Below are 22,800 nucleotides of genomic sequence, written 5' to 3' on the forward strand. Positions count from 1 at the left end.
TCATACGCGGGGCTGCAACAATTATTCGATTACTGAATTATTGAGCAACGATTCTGATGCAAATTTTCCCCCCTCAATAATTAATAACAAGCACTCTGATTTTTCAGCTTCTTAAATCTGCATTTTTGCTGGTTTCTTTGCGCCATACATATATATGTATACATACGTATATATATGCATATATACATATATATATATACATATATATATATACGTACACATATATATACATATACATATATATATTCTATATATATATTTACAATAGATACATCGATTATGAAAATAACAATAGCAAAATAAAATAAAAAATAATCATATAAAATAAAAAATAACAAAATAAGAATGATATGTTCGATGGATTTGTTTTGCTGTTGAGTAACTTCTGCTTCTCCTTGGTTTTTCCCACAGCACTTGAAGTACACACGGGAGGCGCGGTTGTAAGGGGGCGTGGCTATGCTAACGAGCAGCCGTTGAGTGCAGCAGCAGCAGAGAGCGGGACACTTGCTGTGAGAGAGGGACACGAAGAGAGGACAGAGACAGACACAGAGACAAAGACAGAGGACAAACGCACCGCTTTCACTCTACGCGTCTAATAACGCCACGACATGGCTTCAAAGTGTCCCAAGTGTGACAAGACCGTGTACTTCGGTGAGTGGTGTCCGTTTTAAGTGACTTTATCTTTTTGGGTGAATGATAGGATCGATTATTTTGGGGGACATCTTTGTGTTTTACGTTATTTGTGACGCTGTAGTAGTTTAATTTGAAAAAGGTAATCAAATAGGGCTTCTAGTTAGCTAAAAATCTATCAATGTCCATTCATTGAAATGTGTTTACACCTGCACATTTCCATTGTTTACTATGATGAGTTATAAAAATGTCACATTTTGGTTTGACGTAGACTGTTATGAAGTGTGTGTGTGTATTTTTTTTTTTACATAGTATTAGGTAGATTAACATTGGCGTCTTATATTATTGTCATTTTTCTCTAAATGTGCTACTCTCTATTAATAAAAAGCCCAGCCAGGGACAGGAGGTACAAGCTAGCAAATTGTTATATACTCAATGTGCAGTACATCATGTATGTCCACTATTGTCTCACTGCATTGTCCCTGATAAATACAGATTCATTTTCAGATTAATTAATTTAATTTCATTAGAAATATTAATACAGTGTTGTGGCAGGGGATGGGGCAACATTTACAATGTTATAATTAGAGCTGAAGATTTTATAGAAATCGCAATATGGCCTACCTACTAACACACAACGTTCAAAGAACCTTCCCCTAAGGTTCCCCTAAGGTTAGTTACAACCAAACCATAAACTAACTTTGAAGTTACTTTATGGTTACACTCAGGGGTAGACGGGAGCCTAACGTTCCTTAAACGTTGAAGGAACCAGAAACTGAAATGTTCTGGGAACCAAATATGCAAGGCGCAATGTTTGTTAAACCCAAAATGTGTAGTTTTAAGTGATAGTTTTAGATGAATTACTGTCCTGATCTGACTTTTTTTTCGCAGATCTGAACAATATCACACAGTAATCACTTAAAATGTGTTTTTTGAACAAAAACGATATTGCAATCGCAATTCGTGTCGAGAAAATAATCGCAAATTATATATTTATTCAAAAGCACTCAGCCCTAATTATAGTTCTATTGTGCATTGTGTTCAAACAAAGAACTCCCAATAAGTAGATTGTGGTGAATTTCCAGAATCACAATAGTCATGAGTGAGTTATTTTGATGTACCACAGTTATATTGGTTTGGGATAATCATGACAGGGAGTTTTCTCACTCACTCATCACCTTCTACGCTTTATCTTCCACTTGAGGGTCACTGGTGTCAATCCCAGCAGGGGACACCCTGGACAGGTCGCTAGTCCATAACAAGGACGCATAGAGACAAACAAAGTAAAGTCATTTAAAGTGTCCAATTTGTCTAATTTACCAAATCTAAACAAGATTTTGCCTCATTATCATCTCAATATTGCCGTGTTTTCGGCACCTAAGGATAAGACGTTATTTTAGGGAAAGAACTGTCGACAATGTGAATGATTTACAGTCACACTTTAGTGTCAACAAAGAGCAGCTTGAGCAACTGCTGAAACCAGTTTCTTGTCAAATGGGAGAAGGAAAAAAAAAACATTTGCTATCTTGTTTTGAGTCTGATTTGTACCACTTTTGATTTGTTGTGTTGTTGGTAAATAAACATCCAAAGCCTGGCAAATGGCTTTTGACGGTTGATGATGGGAGCCTCTGCCAAGAGTGCTGAAACGCCATATGCTCGAGATTTCCCACTCACTCTCACAGCAACACATCATGCTGCGTCAGTGGGTTGAAAACCTGTTAAAAGGCATCTTTTCCATGGCTCTGCGCACAAAGGTGGGGGAAATAAAAACACCCACTTGAGCAAAGAGCCTTGACTTGTACCGATATAGTGCCTCACTGTTGTTTACAGTGACAAAAGTGCACCCAGACAAAGTTAAAGAAGCCTATATTGTGTATACTAATAAAAAATAATAAACACAAATATATGTTGCTGTGGACCATGACTAATCCTGTGTTTATGTGGAAGTCCTCTTACATAACAGCTGAGTTACAGCTGCTGCTCATCATGAAATAATATCTGCACAAATAAGACGATTTCCCTCACCAATACAGACTGTTCATGTGTGCTGTAGCTTTAAATCACAGCAGAGAGTGAGTCACAGCTTCTGTGTGTAGTGTATGTTTTTCGTTTTTTATGTAATGCACCAAAATTCAGTCCAGAGGAGTTATTTTTGGATGGGGTGTGTCTTGTTGGGTGGAGAGCACCCGGAGCTAAGTTGAGGATGATGATGAGCTGCTTCTGGAAAGGCAGCGCGGCTGGAATTGGTTTCCTGCATCCAACCTGGGAGGACGTAGAGAGCAAAGACTTGTGTTATTGAGTAATATTAAAGTTTAAGTCACTGCAGAGAAAGCATGATTAAAAACATGGGAGAGGTCAGGGAAGGGAAGGGAAGGGAGGAAACAACAATCCAGCCTGTGCTTCTGCCCACAGCCTGAAGCATCAACGTGATGTCAGTGATGAATGTCAGATATTACAGAATGAGCTCAGCGGCTCCACCTACATGCATCCTCCTCTCAGGCGCGTCACTCTCCAGAGACCCCAGAGATGAGGTGAAATATCAGTGAAAATCTGCACCAGGACACGTGTTATTGACAGAGAAGATTGTGCATTTCCTGTCGTTTTCCTTACATTCAACCCCCCCCCCCCACTTTTTGTGTCAGCGGTTTGTGGTGTGCTATATAGAGCGGGTGATTGGCCCACCCTGCAGTTACCCACCTGGTCCTCCAGCTGGTGTTGCCCAGAATTGGGTTTTTCAGGCAAAGCCTCCAACACTTGACTCTCCTCTTCTTTACTCATGGTAGCGGTGAGCCACAGTCTGGGATGGAAATTCTTTTGATTTTATTACTTTCCGTCTGTTGCTTTTTAACGGGCGGCGGTTTTATAGCGGTGACGCTTTCATTTCATCGACTCGAAAGGCAAATGTTGACAGTCGCTGGTGTTCTCGCTGACTTTGAAGTGTGTAAATTTTTTTATTTGCAGAAGCTTGATTCTACTTAGTGTTGTGAGCATCTTAATTGTAGAGGTGATTCAACATTTCCAGCACATACACTAGAGGTGTATGCAGAATCACAGGGTACCTCACAATATGATACGATACTAGCGTTGGGCACGTTAATTGCGTCAACGTTAACACACATTAACGCACGATGCGTTTCCATGGCGACTGACTGGAATAAGACGCGCGTGATGTCATGTGTATGTGCCGCACCACCGGAGTCCAGGCACCGTTTACCAGTTCGCTGCGTTAGCTCCGTTCGCTGCGTTAGCTCCTTTAGCGACCAAAATAGCAGCGCTACAAATAACCAATGTACCTGTTTACTGTGTATGTGTGCCTCTGTTTTTAAAGTTTAGCGTTACTTTAGAGACTCATTTTAACAAACGGGAGTCACGTTAACATGACTTCACACACATCTTTTTATGGTCAGTCGTCATGGAAACGCGCTCGATATTTGTCTCACTGAAGAAAACATGAATGAATAGTGAAAAGTGCAGGATTTCTCTTATGTATTCACAACATAGAGAACAAAGTGCATACAGTCTATGTATTGAACATGGATGGAACGTAGCTTTCTCCACTCTCATGAAGTAGCGACACACCCCTGATAGTGAAACTGTCAGAAACTCTTCCCATTACATCACCTAAATTTGTTGATTAAAAATATTGATATTTGCCCAGCATATTGATTATGCTATTGAACAAGGAAGGATGACGATATATCACAGAATCAATATTTTTGACCCACCCCTAGTAAACACTGTGGCCCAGGGATTGGTGTCCACCAGAACCAATGTGGAATTGTCACTTATCCCTTGTTGGTCAAATATGTATTTAGAACAGTTGGGAACCAGAAAATGCTAACATACGTAGTTCGCCCACTATTTTCCACTTTCCAGTGGACTTGATGAAGGCGTCAACGTTGGGTGATTGAGGGTGAAGTTCACTACAGATCGGTATATTTGATTAAACACAAATCCCTGGCCTTTTATGGTGAGGGCTGCAAATATGAATCCATTATTAATTGATAATTAAATTCATCAGTTCTGTGTGTATGTTTCTTTTTAATGATTCAAACAAGCTCTCTGATTTTGATTTGAAAACAAGACATTTGAGAACATCATCGGTTTGAGTTAAATGATCAAAAAATTTAATCGGTTATGGAAATAATCAGTAGTTGTCGCGCTATTCAGGAGTGTCAATAAGTATCATTATCAGTATTGGGATCGCTAAATTCTGAATGGTACCCATTGCTTCTGTGGCCAACTGGTCTGAGGATGCTCATAACACACTGATGTTATGATGTTCAAGACACTATTAGCTGACCCTGTACTAGCATGTGAGTCCATACATCAACACAAGAGAACACAACATGACTCTTGTGCATGACAAATGGCAGCCATGCATCTTCTATGCAGCCGAGTGAATAAACCAGAACTTCTATAGTGAAGTCTCTTTCATTCACTGATTCCTTTGACTCTGGCTTGTCTCTTGGTTTTGCCACAGGCCGTGGATTCCTTTTCCCCCGTCTTTATTTTTTTTTAAATGTTCATGGACTGGGGCTAAATGGACTGAGGTGGCTTTAAACTGAGACTCTCAAAGTGCCTCATGCATTATAATGAGAAACGACATCTCTATTCAAACAAGGCTCTATCTGTCTCCTCGCACATTCGTGCTTCCAGCGAGGCACAATATCGTCATCCTCTGGGCTTGATGTTACAGAGCGCTGCGCCGGTTTTCCCACACACCTCCTTTTCTGTATCCCACTTCTACCCCAAACATCCACACAATAACCCTTTTTTCCCCCTCTGTCAACGCTGGAGTACCCTGTTTTCCACTCGGCCGCCCAGTGGGCTCTGTGAATGTGCCTCGTCACTTATGTAACATCATTTCTTGAGCCGTCGCCTCCTGTTCGGTCTTATTGTATAACCTGCCAGCGACTGTGCACCATCAATGAGGGTCCTTTTTCTCTGCCCTTTTGAGGCACAAATATGATCTCCTCCTAATGGAGATAAAACCCCCAAACACAGGTGAAACCATTCCACCTTCCTGTGGCATGACCTCTTACATAAGAGCACAGAACAACAAAGCTGGTTGTGTACAGGTAATTCAAACCATTAACTCTAAAAAGTTTGGCAGGATTAATGCTTAAACAGGTAAGCAAAAAAACATCATTCATTACCGATAATTATTTAGGTAATTAGAGACTGAGTTTTGCTAACAGTTAAAGCTGTAGTACGCATGATTGCTCAATGGTTGACTGCTGTCGACGATAATCAGTTAATTGGTTTGAAGCTTTTTTTCATGATTAAAACAAGATTTCTGATTGTTTTAGCTTCTTAAATGTGAATATTCTCTTCCTTTCTTTGCTCCACATAACAAAGAAATCATTAAAACTGAATCATTTGAGTTTGTGGACAAAACAAGACATGCGAGAACATCGTCATTTTCCAGGTTTGACAAACACTGATCAACGTTTTTTAGCATTTCATGGACCAAGCGATTAATCGATAAAATAATCGACAGATCAATCGATTACGGAAATAATCGTTAGTTGCAGCTCTACACTGAAGTCTGGTCATTGACTGAAAAAGCTGGATTTGGGAATGTCTAATTTTCAGGTAACGTCTTTGCGAGTCTGTGTTAGAACATAGTGGGTAACGTATTAGCGGAGAGCATCTCCTGCTGCCCTTCTCGTATATTGAACGACAAACTTTGGATATTGCGACTTTAGACATCGTCCTGTTTTAGGTTTGCGTTGCAGCGTAGGCAGTTGTTGCCGATGCCTGGGATAGTGACCTTTCAACTAAAGGGATGTGTACATGCAGATGCTTAGTACGAGAGCCAATAGGAGGTGCCCTCGCTCTCTCTCTATCTCTAGAAATCTCTATAGTCTATCCCAAGGCCGTAAATGGACCCTAGAGGATGTGCCGACATCAAGTTTTCTCGCAGATCTTTTGATTTACATTATGCTGAAAAGGAATGGAATTATAGATCAATAATGCTCAAACAATGTTTTGCATAACCGAGCTAAACCTTATTTCACTTTTCAAATTATAACTTTAAAAAAAATATACACAAAGGCTTTTGGGGGAAAATAGATGGCAAATTTAAACAGAGCACCTTTAACTGCACTGAGTGTCTTGCTTATCCTCAGGGTGTGACCTCCAGAGTTCATTCGTTCAGTGACCATGTGTTCTTCTTCCTCAGTCGTCTTTCTCTTTATCGCAACAGCGTGACGGCGCATGGTTTGTTTTGGTGCGCTGTCAACAGATGCACAAGCTTCTCATCTCTTTGTTGTTTGATTCATTCCGTTGCATCCCTGCACTCTATGCGCTCTCGAAGTAAAGCTCACCACGCTCTCGCGTAGACTCGGTTAATTTCATCAGGCCACTCTACAAGTGTCAGAGGATTTTACTCAAAGGAGAGCAAATATGTTATGCCTCTGTCGTATGATTTCCTCAAGGGTTTATTATCCACTTTCCCCAGCCTTCATCTCAAGGTGCGACTCTGTTTGATAACAGGACTGGTTTCTCTTTTGAAGACATGGTCCACTACTCTGTAAACCTGGTCATGCACATAGGATCTTTTTGAAGTCCCTGTAGCTGGGACTGAGACGGGGAGTATGCGCTCGCGCTTCGCTTGCTGCTCCTCTGACCATCGCAGACAGGATGCGAGTTAACTGCAGCCCATTTACGTCAGCCGCTGGGATTCACGAGGTCGGCCTCTTTTATTCACAGAGGGAGGGGGAGGAGAGAAAAGTCAGAGAGCCTGGGGAGGAAACCTCGCCTTGGCCGAGGCGACAGTCAACCTCCAGAATTAAGTTTTTGCACCAGTGTTGCATCAGCCACAGGGAAACGCTCATCCAAATTCATGTTTCCTCATGATGCCTCTTCAGCATCAGACTCTCTACCCCGGGCAGTAATGAGCGGCACAGGAAGCAGCAACACATTGACACTGAACAAATCAATTCTAATGTTCACACCACTGATGAGGTCAACCCACTTTTAACACAGAGCAACAGAGTGATTGTTTTTCAAACTACTAGACTTCCTTTTTTTCTCAAAACATTTTAAATTGTCTGTCAAGAACGGATGGATTATTAATCTCCAACACAAGTGGAGCTTGTGTCAGAGTTGAGACTTTATACTGTTTCTGTCTTGGTTGTGCTGAAATCATTAGGCCAGTGTACAAAAACAAGGCCAAACATCCTTTTTTTTCTTGCTTTTGGCCTTGTCGTGTTGGCATTGGCCTTTAAGGTCTCATTCTGTGATATGCTGGGCCCAAACTACAGGAATTTCGGGTTGCTTTAACCCTGATTTTTAACCATGATTCAACACCACTGATAATTGGTTGGTGCATGAGGAGTTATGGAGCCAAACTGCCTGTAGAATCATCCAAGCTACCCCCATCTATATCAGATATATGCTTATACTTAAAATCATGATGATTATTTTCAATGAGAGCTATGAAAAGCCATATGAGTGTCGTTAGAGCGTGAGATTTCACTGAAGCTGGGGATGATACAAAAAGTGTCCCAGAAAAATGTCTTTAAGATTGACCAAGTAACATTTGGACACTTTTTTGCTGCTACTAATGATGACATTCCCGTAAATGTTATTTCTAGAACTAGGGAAGTAGAACCGTGTAGTCTTGTTTTTAACGAGTGTCAATTATCAGGTAGTTAAAAATATGTAATATGAAGAAAATCGTGAAAGAAAAATATCTTAATGCTAACCAAGAAAACAGCTCTAAGTCGATGAAACTTCCTGTAGCCTGAGGCTACTAAATCTGCTCACTACATTACTGTCACAACGAGGAGCTATAATTATTTCTATTCTATTCTTTAGGTGTAAAGCAGAGGATTGTATCCTGCATTGACGATCTATAAGACAAACGGTTACTAATGTGTTTGTTTAATGCATAGCCAAGCTGAAAGCTACTTCCTCTGGTGAGGTTGAATGCCTCTGTGTGCCAGACATAATGGCTATTGTTTTTAAGTTAAGGAAAAATGGTGTTTGTGTTTGAAAGAGTTGAATAGTAAGAGGATGCAGGGAAGGGAAGGAAAGGCAGGCTGCTTGTTTTTTCCTTTTTATTCAACCCAGTTTTCCACTACATAGTGCTCCCCCCCAAGTTTGACTCTTTGCCTTTGGAGCCCAGTGTCAGATGCTCGGTGAGTCAGGTGCACTGTGTTTATCAGGACGTGCAGTTATCACATGGCTATCACACGAGGAGCCAACAAAAAAGTGAAACTCCCGCATGGACTCAGCTGTCACTTATGGTTGGAGGGGGGAAAAAAGGAGGAGGGTGCTGTGTTTGTTCATGTGTGTCTTTTGGACACATGGAACAGTGGGAAAAGCAGAACAGATGGTTTCACATCACCGGACGGTGCAACTGCACAGAATGCAATCAAATGAGATTGAGAAGTGTTTACAGTAACACTGGTTATATCATGAAAGCAGCAGAGCTGGTGATTAGATGATTAGATGTGAATACACTGTTAATGTACTGATAACCTGGAAAAAAAAAAAAAAATCGACCAACAATGTGTATGAGAGAGGAAGAGCTGCAGCTTTCTGTTCTGCTTCCTTCTGTAGAAGGAAAACATGTCTTCAACTTCCCTCCCTGCTTTCTGCTGTCTACATTTTAAACCCCAAAATACAGGAATGGTTGTGCTGCAGCGTTGGAGCTGATACACATCCATTCTAGTCAATGAGTCAAAGTCGGGCCCGTTCAGTTGCGGAAGGTCGGAGCGGATACGCAGCATTTCTATTTCTGGCGGATGTCGCAGCAGAGCCACATACATTTAGCAGAATTCAGCGCAAGCGTGAGAGGAAGTAGGAAAATAAAATATCCGGTTTACTTTTAGGAACACCCGAGTGACGCAAGCAGTGTAAAGTGAGGGAGCTACGTGGATCAGAGTGCATCTATTCCACAGCGCATCCCTTCTGCACCATGTCTTTTGGGGTCAATGCTCCCCTCCGGTCAAGCCGTTTTTAAGAGGCGTGCTGAGGCTTTTTAAGTTTGGCAACATTCAACATTTCTGACCCAAAGCTGCAGCTTACCCTTAATCAGAGTTTGCTGCCTGGAAATAAATATTTCAGTTATACGTGTAATATATTGGCTGCTCCACTGCTATCTGATGACATATCACTGTCATTCTATGGTAAAACAATGTGTGTCCAAAGTGCTCATGTATCCTTAATTTAAAGCTGTAAAACATCCGGAAACTTTCCGGTTGTTGCAGACTCGAGCTCGTGCAGCATCCGTGTTGTTGTCCTCTTTCGTCGCACGCATCAGATTTTCCCCCACTTTCACCCTGATCAATTTATCGAGTGGTAAGAGAGAGCACTCTGCATTGTATCCTGCAGCCCGGCCGTGTAAATGCTGGCCAGTGACTTGTTTGTTTATCTGTAATTACTTTGGAATAAGACAGAAAATAAGCTCCAGCTGCCTGGGGATGATGAGACAGTTGCTGGTGTTTGGGTGTCGCTGTCCTGCTGCTGTTGATAATGAAGTAACTGTGATTAAGTCATTTTGAGAAATGAGCTAATAAAGTTTCCCCTCTGAGGACTCCTTGTTAAAGGTCTGTTGCCTGATGTTCTGTCCAATTACAGTGGGTTTGTGAACCATTTGCTTCAGGCTTGTTCCCTTTACAGGCAGAGGGACTTGGTCTGAGCGTAATTGGTTTCACTCGGTATAATCTGACGTGTAATGGCATCAAGGAAACAGAAAGACAAGTCATGGAAGTGTCATGCATTTGTAACAGGACGGTATTCCTGCATGGAATCTGTTGAATATTTGTTTTTCTCCGACATGATGTTGCGTTTTTTTTGACAGTGAAACCAAGTGATTGTAAACACTGAGGCCAAATGTGTGTGAAGAGGAGTCGGCAGCATCCGGCTGTCTCTCTGATTTAAACCATATTGACTGTTCAGCCAGTGAAGTCGAGCACACAATGTCCAGCTTAGAGCAGGAATTTACAAATGAAGTTAAGCAGCTTACAGCAGTGCAGGTATCATATGGTGATGGTGTTTGACCTCTGACCAGGTGACTTCATCTCTGTATCCTGGAGCTCAGCAGCGTCATCCGTGTTTCAGTCAGTACTGGGGAAGAATGTGCGAGTAGTTCAGAATTTTCTGAATATGTGGTGAACAAATCCACAAAATGCCTTCTTTTCATTCTGTAATTTGTCGTTAAACAGCCTTGGTAACTTTCTACGGACACAGACTGCGGAACATCTCTGCATTGTTGGCTGAAAGCTTACCGGAAAACAGTCAGGTTGGCTTGTTGAAAACCAGGTGGAGACTGTGCATATTGTCAATTGTAGGCTTTTAAGGCAGTTTGCATATTGCATATAATTCTGTTCATGGTCAAACCAAATTGTAGAATTATGTGGCCGTGAAGTGTCTCAAACTTGGCCTTGATTGTCACAGGATAAAACGGTCCTACTTGTGTGATCTGACCTTCTCCTGAAACAGCATTTTATTCAAATACATACACGGTATTTTAATATTGAGTTAGTCCATGTTAACACAACAGCTTCTACACTTCTTGGAAGACTTTCCAAGACTTTGTCTTTGCACTGGGGCACAGTCATGTTGGAATAGAAAAAGGACCTTCTCCAAACTGTTGCCACAAAGTTGGAACCATAGCATTGTCCAAAATGTCTTGGGATGTTAAAGATTGTCCTTCATTGGAGATGAGGAGCCTAGCCCAAATCCTGATTGAAACACCTGAATTCAGGTGTGGCCAAATGCTGTTGTCCATATAGTGTGTAAATGGACTGGCTTTCTTCAGGTTGGTCCTCTTGAGCTCTACCAATAAGCTTGTCACGGAATCCTGGATGAATGTTAATCCCTTTACAGCACTTAAAAAACAGTGATTTAAGCAGGTACACTGTTGACATTAGATTATGTTCAGGTGCCGGCACGGAAGCTTTTAAGTGAGGCAAATTGCAGGCCGTTATGAGGCAGAACAGCTCGGCAAACAAAGAATTTGGCACGTTCCCATCAATGTTGACAGGGTACATGTGAAATTCCAAAGAGACTTCCCTGTGAATAGGATATCGGTTGTTTACACAAATGGTTTACGCTGCAGTAATCAGGCACAGAAGGATGTCACCTCGTTTCTGTCCACATGTGTGCTATATTGGGATGCTGTGAACTGGTAGTCATTATGTAATTCTTTAATTGGATTGAAACCAAATGCATATTTTCAGCTGCTGTGGCTGTATGAAGGATAATAAGCACCGAGCAAAAGGGATATAAACATCTGGGCCAGATGCAGATCCCATCCACCTCCCCCTCTCTATAACTCCCACAACACATAATGCAGACAGACAGGCTCACCCCTCCTGCAATAACAACTGCCCTTTTGAAACGGCGAGCTGTTATATGGTGGACTTTGTTACTGAACTCACAAAACACAGCAGTTTGAGGAGGAATGACGACACACTAGAGGCTCTGACGTCTGTTTCCATTCATGCGCCCGACTTTTCGAAACCACTCGATGGTAAGTCATGAGTCAGTCAGTGACAGTTCCACTCTGAATACACACTGGCAGGGGATCCTGACATCCATAGAGCTGCCTATTTTTAACACCAGAGGTGTCTGGAGGTTTATGATTATCCTCTGGTTTAGGAGGAAATAAACATCAGGAACACAGGATTCAACATGCTGTTTTCATTACAGTCTTTTAACACGTCTTCTGCTCATTTAAAAAAATCAATCAATTAATAAAACTATTGTTTTAATTAGCCTAATGTACACAATCCCACATAAATTGCCCATTTAGTTCAATAGGTGCAGTGTAACGTTGAATGCACAACTCGCTACTCGGCAACTATAAATACTATTAATCGGATCTCCAGTTGTATTTTTGCTTGAAATGCCCATCCGTGGTTTAAAGCGTTGTTATTATATCACCAGTATAAACTATAAAGGGCAAACTTTACTGGGCCTGCGCTAATTGTATGACAATAAATGGAATATCTGTGGTTTGTGGCCAAAACGAGGCATTGGCACAGACGTTGTTGTTTCAAGTTTGGGAAGCTGAGATCAACTTTTTTCCACTATTTTCAGACATTTTATAAACCAAACAACAAATAGAAGTGTACTCTTTTATATTTTAGGCTGGGGGACACAATGATAACTCTGTGCATGGATTCGTATGAGATTTACAGTTGAAGCTAAATCAGTGGAAAGACTGAGGTTTCTGCTCAGCATGCGTTCAGCTCAAGTCACACTATGATTTAAAATCCATTAGTATGTGTGTGTGTGTGTATCCTGTTGAAATCATGACCAGCACTTCACATATTTAAATCCCACCAGCGGGGAACAGTCTGGACACAGCCACTGTTGTGGATGCTGTTTCAGTAGCATTTCCTGATTAAGTCTCGTGGTGTCTGGACTCGGAGTGGCCACTCTGATTTAAGAGTAGATTGATTTATAGGCTTTTTACTCCGAATAACTGCATCTTCAATGTTGTCTCTCTGCCAAGTCAGCGTTCCTCTGCTCTTAAAGTGATGATGAGTGACCCCCACCCTCCCTCGCACCTCATCCTCAGCTTTTCTCCAGGGTCTTGTTGTGGCACATTTTGGCTCAGTGGTGTAATTGACGGAGAGAAACTGACAGTGAGAGTGTTTGGAGAGAAAACAAATCTCTGCAGGGAGGAAGTCAGTGAATTTCCTGCAGCTCTGCTGAGAAGCATCTCTCATTTGACTCACATAACACGGTTGGTGTAAAGGGCTGATGAGCTAAAAGCTCATGAAAGTCACGTTATCCGGCTCTCAAATCCTTGACATCTTATTTAGGTCATACTTCGAGTTGTATTCCAGCACTAAGTTGTACACATATAGGTACCAGAGCACCTCCTTACATAAACTCAAGCATCTTTCCATTGGTGTGTTTTCACCGAGTGTTCGGTTTAATATGGGTACAGTACATACTTTTCTGCGTTCCCGTTAGGAATAGTACCAAAATAACCGGTCCCAACCAATACATTTTTCTATGGTATGGCACAGTGCCTTACCATTCTAAGCCGTACCGTGCCAAACCGAGCTGTACCATGATGAAAACACATGGTTACATGTCATTCGTACATGTCTCTTTTGGCCAAAACAAGAGCGCACCACCAACTGGACTGGAAAGTGTGGCATATATGGCCCTCGCAAACTTAAAACGGACATGTGCTTTTGTTTATTCGTTTAGGGTCCACCACGGATGTTTGTCTCGTAGACACAAAGACATGGAAAGTATGTCCTTGTCCCTCAAGGGACAGTGTGTAAGGATTAGTGACATCTAATGGTGAGACTGCAGATTGCAAAAAGCCAATGTGTGCTTCTTTTACCGATATATTTAGCGTTATCTTTTGCATTACTTATCCAAACAACGTCAAACAACTTGGCACTGCACTTACTCGTACCCGTAGCAAGACATCTGTCAAGTCGGACCATCGGTTCAAGAGATATGCGAATGACACACACACACACACGCAGACATTCCTGGAATTTGTAGATAGATGTTACACAGTGGATCTTTAATTAGCTTCCTGACATTGACACTGACACAGGAATTTGACGTGATTCTATGGTATGTGCAGGAAAGCTGCTGCAGCAAAGGAGGAAGTATTAGCAGGAGGAAGCAATTGTCTGTATGTCTCCATACATGTGTGTGTGTTTTTTTTTTTACTGAAGGTATGTGGGAAATCAACTCCCGTATCCGGCTATTTGTGCCATGCCTTGATAAGAGAAGGTGTTTCCTCTTCTGCCGGCACGACTCCTCCAGGGCCCCTTTGTGTGGAAGCAGCAGGGATTTATTATTGGAAAGTGTATAATTAGGGTCCTTTGACTGTCTGGAGGGGCGGTCAGTGTAGGAAAGGGACGGAAATGGGGTTGAGGGTCGGTCTGCAGAGAAAAGGGTTTGACTGTAAACTGGGGGATGGGTGTGTGTTTGTTGAGTGGGGTTACACAAAGGATCTGGGTTAGATGTGGGAACCCCCCGCTGCTCCAGCTGGACAGGGACTCACGCTACTGTCTGTCGACATCATCGCAGCATCCTGTGTGGTGCGCAGACATTCCCTCTCCACGACCCGCAAAAAACAATCGTCCCAGTTACTACGATGACAGGATTGTGCAGGGTGAGGTAACGAGGTGACGTCATTCCACTCTGCGACGAGTGATTTGGACAGTAGTAGAACACAAGGGTGACACAGTTTGTTGTGTATAAATGCGGGCTTTATGTCGAATGCTTTGCACTCAGCCCCCTCTCTCCTCTTGTGTTTTGTCTTTTGTCTCACAGCTGAGAAGGTGTCGTCGCTGGGGAAAGACTGGCACAAGATGTGTCTCAAGTGCGACCGCTGCAACAAGCTCCTGAACGCTGGAGGCCACGCTGAGGTCAGTGCAACGCCGCGACAAACAGTAACACCACTGTGCTGTAAACACTGACTTCATCAACATGTGGTACTAATCCTTATCTCCTCATCTTCTTCTCTCTAACAATTATTTTTTAAAAAGTATTCATGTGTTATTCTATGAAGTAACATCATGTAGTCCCGATCCAGTTTGTTCAAACTTTCTGGCAATGTTACAGGACTTAACGTCTAGAGTTTCCCAGAAAAGCACAAATTTAGGGTTGTACAATTAATTATTTTAAATCAAAACTAGTGCTGGGCATCAACATTAGCACATACTAATGATAAGTTTTCGTTACTTTAGATAATAGGAAGTCACGTAAACATGACGTCATGCGGTTAACGTTGACGCCGCTAGCGTTGGTAACGTGCCCAGCACTAATCACAACGTTTAAACAATGCAATGAGCCAATGGCTGCAAGGCTGCAAAGAAATATATACAGGAATTATTATTAAACTTTACTTTTATTGGTTTCACCATTGGTTATTCATATCACACTTGCATTAAAATACAGAGGAGCTAATAACTTCTCTTAAAATCTTCTCCAACACAAATATGGAAGGGAAGAAGAAGGAAATCAAATTGTAATCTCAATATCTCTCCTCAAATCATCCGGTCCTACTAGAATGTTTATTTTCGGAGACTCACTGGTTCACTATCATTGCCTGAGGTTGGAGGTCACGTCAGGGTTTTTTTTTTTCCTCCTCAGATTTTGATCCCAATCTTTGAAAGGTCAACAAACTCAGTGCCGTAGGTCATTGACTGAGCCAATGCTTCCTTGTTCAGCGAATCCTCAGTTTGGCAGATATTGTGGGCTGTGAAACGGGTCACAATGTTCCTTCTCCAGTGTATGGGAAAATTACATTTCTAACGCAATTTATTGCACAGTGACGGTTTGTGCAAGTCCTGTAATAATTCATCCAAGAGGAAACACTTGATTATTGAGGAAGAGCTAGATATTTGAATTAAATTTTTTCCAGACCATGTGCATTTTGGACTGGAAATAGCTGTGTGTATGTCCCGTTTCCTGCCTGGTCCTGACTCTTAACATCTGTAGCCCTGACACTGTTGGATTCTTTCATATCTGTTTTCCTCTTATTACGTAATCAAACTGCAGAATCACATCCAGTTCCCCCGGCTGTGACCCTCAACCAAACTCTCGCTTTTTTTATTTTGTCTTCCATGACCCAGCCAGTGATTCACTTCTCATCCCTTCTTCTCTCTGTCTGTACAGGGATGAATATCACTCTTTGAGTCACTCATGTTTTTTCTGCACAGAGAGGATGTGATCTCAGCCTCTTTTATACACAAAAGCGATTGCTGCTGCCGCTGTTTAATCTCTGCCTGATTACAGTAATGTAGTCACACAATCTCTTTGAGGCTCAGTGAACCACCATCCTCTTTCCCACCCCTACCCCTACACTCTACGCTCTTTGCATCCGTGGACGGCGTCCAAATCCCGCTCCTGTGCTGCGGCGTCGTGCCACCTCCTTCACTTTTAATAGATGAAAAACTCGATTGTCATGGAAACAGAGCGAGACATAAGGAGAGACATAACACGCAAATTAAAGTTTGTAAAACAACCCGTGGGATTGTCTGCGGAGATGTTTGATGTCATCTCAGGCTTGGTATGCAGGAGGTTGTGAACTTCAGAGCACTAATGGTGGCTGCTCTTAAAGGGGAAGTGGAAGCTGTCATCTGTGGGATAAAGGAGAGGAGCAGCTTCCTGAGGCCAGTGACAAAGACGAGGTGACAAGTCTCCACTGTTGATCCGAAATGATATTAAAGGACTCATATTATGCCCTATTTCTCCAAGTTAACCTAGTTCCCTGGTGTCCTAATGAACATATCTGTGACATGCGTTTGGTCAAAATACCTTAAGAATGAAGCACCACAGCAGTTCAATCACTCTGTCAAAACAGCCCTCTACAGAACACTAGGTTTTGAGTGCCTGTCTCTTTAAATGCAAATGAGACACATAAATCTATGTCAGCATCACTGAGGCTCCGGCAGCTAACAGCAGTTAGCATTTGGAAAAGCCATCATTTGCCGACTCTTGCCGGCACATTGCCGTCATATATAACATGTATCCACTGGACACGTAAATCCTCTGAGGCTGGAACTTTGTGTAGAACTCTGTGCTGCACTGTGCAGCCAAGAATAGAACACTTCCTGTACATCCGCTCTTACGGATACTATTGCCCTCACCTGCATTCTCGCAGTGCTGTCACTAAATACACCAGATATTGAGATTTTAGACATTTCCTTGCTAAATGTTGGAGATTAATGCAAGTTTTCCGGGTTTTTGAGTGATCTGCAGTTCAGTATTGTTCGGTTTGATTGTTGTGTTGTACACACGCCCATCCCCCAGTTTACAGTCACGACTCTTCCAGTGACGTCACTCTCTGACCAATCAGTGGTCTGTTTACGTCGCGTTTTAGCATTGGCTCAGCTCGCTTGGAACCTCGTCAGAGCAGGTACTTTAAAAAAATAAATACACCAGGCTACTGGGTGCTATCGCTAATGGAAAACGCAGGAGTTTCAAGGAATTGAAAAGCAGAACAAAAAAACAGTCAGGAAAGTGATCAGGGTCTGGAGAGAGAAGAAAGAAGAATGGATGGAGAAGACAGATTTCAGTGAGCATGTGGGAAGAGAGTGGGCTGTGATGCAGCGATGGATAATCCATTTTTAGTTCTCCCTCCACCACTACAGCCCTTGACGTACAGTATCACTGCGGTGTCTGTTCACGAGCCGCTCGCTTCACTGCACAATGGAGCTCTTGTGCTCGTCTCGTCCTGAGAAAGTCATCAGTGCACAAAGGCAAACCTTCACAGGTTTAACGTGTCCCCGTCAGAAGTGTGTGGCTGCTTTAACAGTAGCCGGTTACGTCACGCGTAATTCATTATTAAAAGGTGAGCGAATAACCCCCTTTTTTTACGTCTGTGCGGTCGTCTGAGGAGACGGACCCTGACCTGGCATCTCACCTACTGTGTTTGCTCAGTTACTTTCATGTATGGACTTCAGGTTTTTCAACCAAAAGCACACACTCGCACACACCTCAGCCCGTATACCCACACACTTGTAACATGCTCCCGCAGTCCCCACCACCATTCCCAGCATGCATCTGTGTCTCAGACCTGGGTTTTTGTTCGCCGTTCCAGTGCCAGACTGTCGGTCATGAAGGTTTCACTGAAGTGTGGCAATGAATTCATCCACGCAGACCTGTTTCCTGGATACCGGTGTCATTATTATGTGTTGGAGAAGCCTGTGACAATGACATCACGAGGCAGCCACCAACACAACAATGTTCCTGTTTTTTTGGACACTTTGTTTCCTCTCCATCAAAACCAAAATAAATGATGTCAGAAAAATGTGACTGAACATGAATGTCATGGTTTAGTTTCCTCATCCTCCCGTCGTCTCAGTTACAGTATCTTTGTCTCATTTGTTTCTTCTGTCTTTCAGCACGATGGGAGGCCTTACTGCCACAAACCGTGCTATGCTGCCCTCTTTGGGCCAAAAGGTGAAGTACATGTACTTTTATTCCACACTAATATGACACACAAAAGTAATTATACTTCGGGAATTATGCTTTTATGATGATGATAAGAACCAAATACAGCTCATTAAATCACATAAACAGTATTATTTATTACACAATACACAGTCCGAACATACATAACACACATACAGTCCAGACTAAGTAATAAAAGACGAGATAAATACATGTAAATCTTTAGTAAGTATATGTTTATTTACAAGAAATGCATTATTTCAGTTATGTATTGTGTATTTACTTATTTTGCATCAGTATTTATGCGTTAAATTGATAAATATACTCATTTTAATTGTTATTTTTAGATTGTAAAACCGCGATACTGATTATTTTTGCGTTCCTTCTGTAGGCGTGAACATTGGTGGAGCAGGCTCTTATGTGTACGAGGCTCCGGCCAACAACAACAACCCCACTGGTGTGGATTCAGTCACCAAAGCTGAGGAGAAACGAGTGTACGCACCGAAGGCTCCGTCTAAAGGTAAAGAAGAGAAAGAGAAATGTGGAAATACTATGAAATTGGGTTCCGCTACAACGACTCCAACTAAGAATATACAATAATAAACATTTAAATCTGAAGAGAAACTTCTGCTTATACGCAAAACTCCCTTCCACGTCTCCATAGGTTGAGATTTTCACATTTATTGATGTGAATGAAGCAGCGTGTTTTTCCCCCCAAGAAGATTTGTGTTTTTCAGTGTGAATGACAGCTAATAAGACCATCAGCGAAAGTCTTCTGGGAAATTACGAGAATTTTCTTTTCACAGGCACACTGTAGCAGCAGCAGCAGCATCTTTTAAATGATTAGAATTAGTCTCTGCTGTGCAGATTTCACCCACTGGCTGTTGGAGGGGGAACAGTCTCTGGGTTTTGGTGCCACCTGCTGTTCCCAGCACAGTACTGCATGTCAGAGACGAGTGTTTTGACTCTGCAGTAATAATTCGATGCAATGATTTTTAAACTTTTAAAGGCGTGTTGCAACAGGCTCAAGTGTTTAATTTTCTTAGAATGCAAACTGCTTAAAAAAGGAACAAGGAGAATCCTGGGAAATGTTGTTATTAAGGATTTATTTGAATTTAAAGAATGTGAAATAGTAAGTAAAGGGATTGGGCTGATTTTCCTCATATCTTCTCTAAATTATATATAGCAAAATTGCTTGTAATAATCTAGTGGAGGTCAGGAGTGAGAAGAATCCAGGGAAAGGATTTTGTTTTTATTGGGAAATAAGAGTAATTATCAGTTTTTGTCAAACTTTCTGCAATAACATCGCTCGATGTGGTGTAGGTCAGGAATGAATATTCTACATTGTGTAAATGAAAGATTGAGCCGATTTTCATTGTTAAAGTTGTGTAGAAATGACCTAAATTGGAACTGTGACTCATTTTACATCTGTGCTCCTAAACCAGGAGGACGGAACAAGATATAACATTTAAATACAGACATGAAACATGAGAAAAAGCAACACAAAATATGTGAAGTGGGACCAAAATATAAAGTGACTGGTGCTAAAATGTTTAACGTGTTGCACTGTATTTAAATGTGTGTGTGTGTGTGTGCGTGTGCAGCTGGAGGCCTCACCACTTTTTCTGGAGAAGCTAACCTGTGTCCCCGCTGCAACAAGAAGGTGTATTTTGGTAAGTTGTTGCAGCAATAAGTGTGCAAACCTGCACAGCATTTACCACTAAGTGTCTCACTTTTCTCTCTGTTTCTGTGTGTGTCTTTGTGTGTGTGTTTGTGTGTGCGTTCAACACAACAGCCGAGAAGGTGACGTCACTGGGCAAGGACTGGCACCGGCCGTGTCTGCGCTGTGAGAGGTGCAGCAAGACTCTGTCTGCTGGCAGCCACGCAGAGGTGAGTGACAGACATGGAAAGACTGATTAGGAATGAAAAAATAAGACAAGAATGTAAGAGAGGAGAAAGTTAGTTCTGCCATAAAGGTGTGTTTTAAACGTTTATCGTCCCTACTTGGACACCTCATAGTGATAGTGAAGTAGTGTCATAGTGAAGTCTAATTTGTAATTATAAAAGAATGAAAATATCTACTGCAGTGTTTCCCAAACTTTCTATATGGAAACCCAGCTTTTAAAGATTAAATTAATTCTAACTTAATTTCATGCATGTTATTTCAAATATGATGTACACATAAATCTAAATTTGGGGTGTATGGGGATCCCCAAAAAACTCTTATGAGCCATCAATCATTCCCGAAAAATTGTTGTATTAATCCCAGGCAATATATTTTTTTTATCCAAGCAGGATCGTTTCCCGCTTCTTGTCATTAAATTTCCCGGGAAATTGGAAATTGATTGGATTTCCTGGTTTTAGATTTCAGACAAAATAAGCACTTATTACAGATGATAATAGTAAAGAGCAAACAGAATATCATTGAAATTAAAAAGTCCAGTCTAAAGTTAAATATAATGGATTTTTTCTTTTTAAAAAAGTGTATGAAATCCTCTGCATTCAATCATTTAAAAAAGTGTCATGACCTCACTGACCCTATGATACAGACATAAAGTGAGTACTATTCTTTATCTCTAACGTTCTTCTTCATATTTTCCAGCATGACGGTCAGCCCTACTGCCACAAACCATGCTACGCTGTTCTCTTTGGGCCCAAAGGTAACCGCTAGGTGGTGCTGTCAACCCACCTCCACATTATCAGCTACACTTGAAAGAAGAATGTGATTTTTGTCTTTTTGAATCAGGAAATCTAACCCTAACTTTCCTCCTCCTCCTCCTCTCCCCATCATCCTCTCCCTCTGACATCCCTGTGGTTTTTCCAGGCGTGAACACTGGCGGCGTGGGCAGCTACATCTATGACAAGGAGGCCAGTGCAGTGACCCAGCCTTGAACCAAACTCTGTTCCCCTCTCCTCCTCAAAGCTTCACCCTTCTTCTCTACACAACGCTGACCATCAAACACAGCATAGCTCTTCTTCTTCTTCTTCTCCCCGTGTGTTCATACCTTCTCTTCCAGATCCTGTTTCCTCCCTCTGTACCCAGCGTTCCCCGGGTCACATGACGTCATTGCTGCCCGAGTATTTTTTTTAGGAACGACCACATTTAAGCATTTCCTGTTACGCTTATGTTTCCCTGACACTTTAAAATCTACTATATATATAAAAAAAAAAGCAATAAGGTCTTATGGGATGTTTTTGACGTGATGTATGTTTAAATAAACACACACGGAGGCTGAATCAGGTGCTGCTTACTAATAAAAAATGTTACACACAGCATATGTTATGGTTTGGCCTGTTTGACAAGAGTCCTTATATGGGAAGAAAATGTAAAAACATGTTGTATAGAAGCAGGAACAGTGGATTTCTGACTCATTTTGTTTTTCCGTGACTAAATAACCAGATTTGTGGCTTATAAATAACACAGCTATTTTGCCCCAGTGGTTTTTATATAATAGTATTTTTCAAGCCGAAGCAGAAATGGTGGTTAAGCAGAATGGTTAAGTATTGTTAAGGACGGAGACGCATGTATTTATTGCTTTAATAAATGTCCCTTTAATATTTCATCAGCCACTTTTACTACTAATACGCTTTACTGGACTATGTGAGCTGTATAATTCTCTGAGATTGAGATTTCTATTGTTATTTTCCGAGAGATGAAGCGCTATTTGAAGTATTATTATTATTATTATAGATCCATGTTTTTTTTTTTGCCATGAGCAGAAACAGTAGCTTAGCTCGAGACGCTGCGGACAAGTCATTCTGTAAGAATGTGCATTCTAGTATTAGTCGTATATGACTGTTAACTGTGCTCGTTTGTTTGTAGAAACCGCAGGGGCTTCACTGTTTGTTTGTAGCACTGCACATTCGTCTTTTTAATCCCTGATAATAAATATTTCCGAAAATGTCCGTCTGTGTCGCAGTGCGTGATTGTACGTCTCACCATAAGGGGTCACTCATTCTTAATCGGTAGATCTTTATGACCTTTTTTAATTTGGTCTATTCTACACCAAATTAACCCGTAGAACATAGAGCATTTAGACTGTTTTTTTCATTACTATGTTAAAACGTATACACAGAGAGCCTATAACAATGTGCAAAGATAGAAAGTCTTATATCCTTTTTTTCAGCAGAACCTATAGATGAAAAACTATATAAAATGAATCATAACTGACTCAACATATAAGATGATAAAAAACACACAACACATTTTGTAAACGCCTGAAGATATGACCTATAAACACCCCCCACCCCCCAGGATGTCCATAT

General features: G+C 41.5%; 1 protein-coding gene across 1 annotated transcript; it reads left to right on the forward strand.

Annotated features, from left to right (window-relative positions):
• The first annotated feature begins 513 nt into the window (after nucleotides 1–513).
• On the forward strand, nucleotides 514–22,340 carry crip2 (cysteine-rich protein 2). The gene is made up of 8 exons (XM_083910588.1): nucleotides 514–651; nucleotides 14,908–15,002; nucleotides 18,486–18,543; nucleotides 18,926–19,054; nucleotides 20,139–20,207; nucleotides 20,330–20,424; nucleotides 21,137–21,194; nucleotides 21,359–22,340. Exons 1-8 carry the CDS (start codon nucleotides 609–611, stop codon nucleotides 21,424–21,426), a joined length of 615 nt encoding a protein of 204 aa, XP_083766714.1. The 5' UTR covers nucleotides 514–608; the 3' UTR covers nucleotides 21,427–22,340.
• Nucleotides 22,341–22,800: the final 460 nt, after the last annotated feature.

This window comes from Microchirus variegatus (genome assembly GCF_963457635.1).
Source record: "Microchirus variegatus genome assembly, chromosome: 2".
NCBI classification, from domain to species: Eukaryota; Metazoa; Chordata; class Actinopteri; order Pleuronectiformes; family Soleidae; genus Microchirus; species Microchirus variegatus.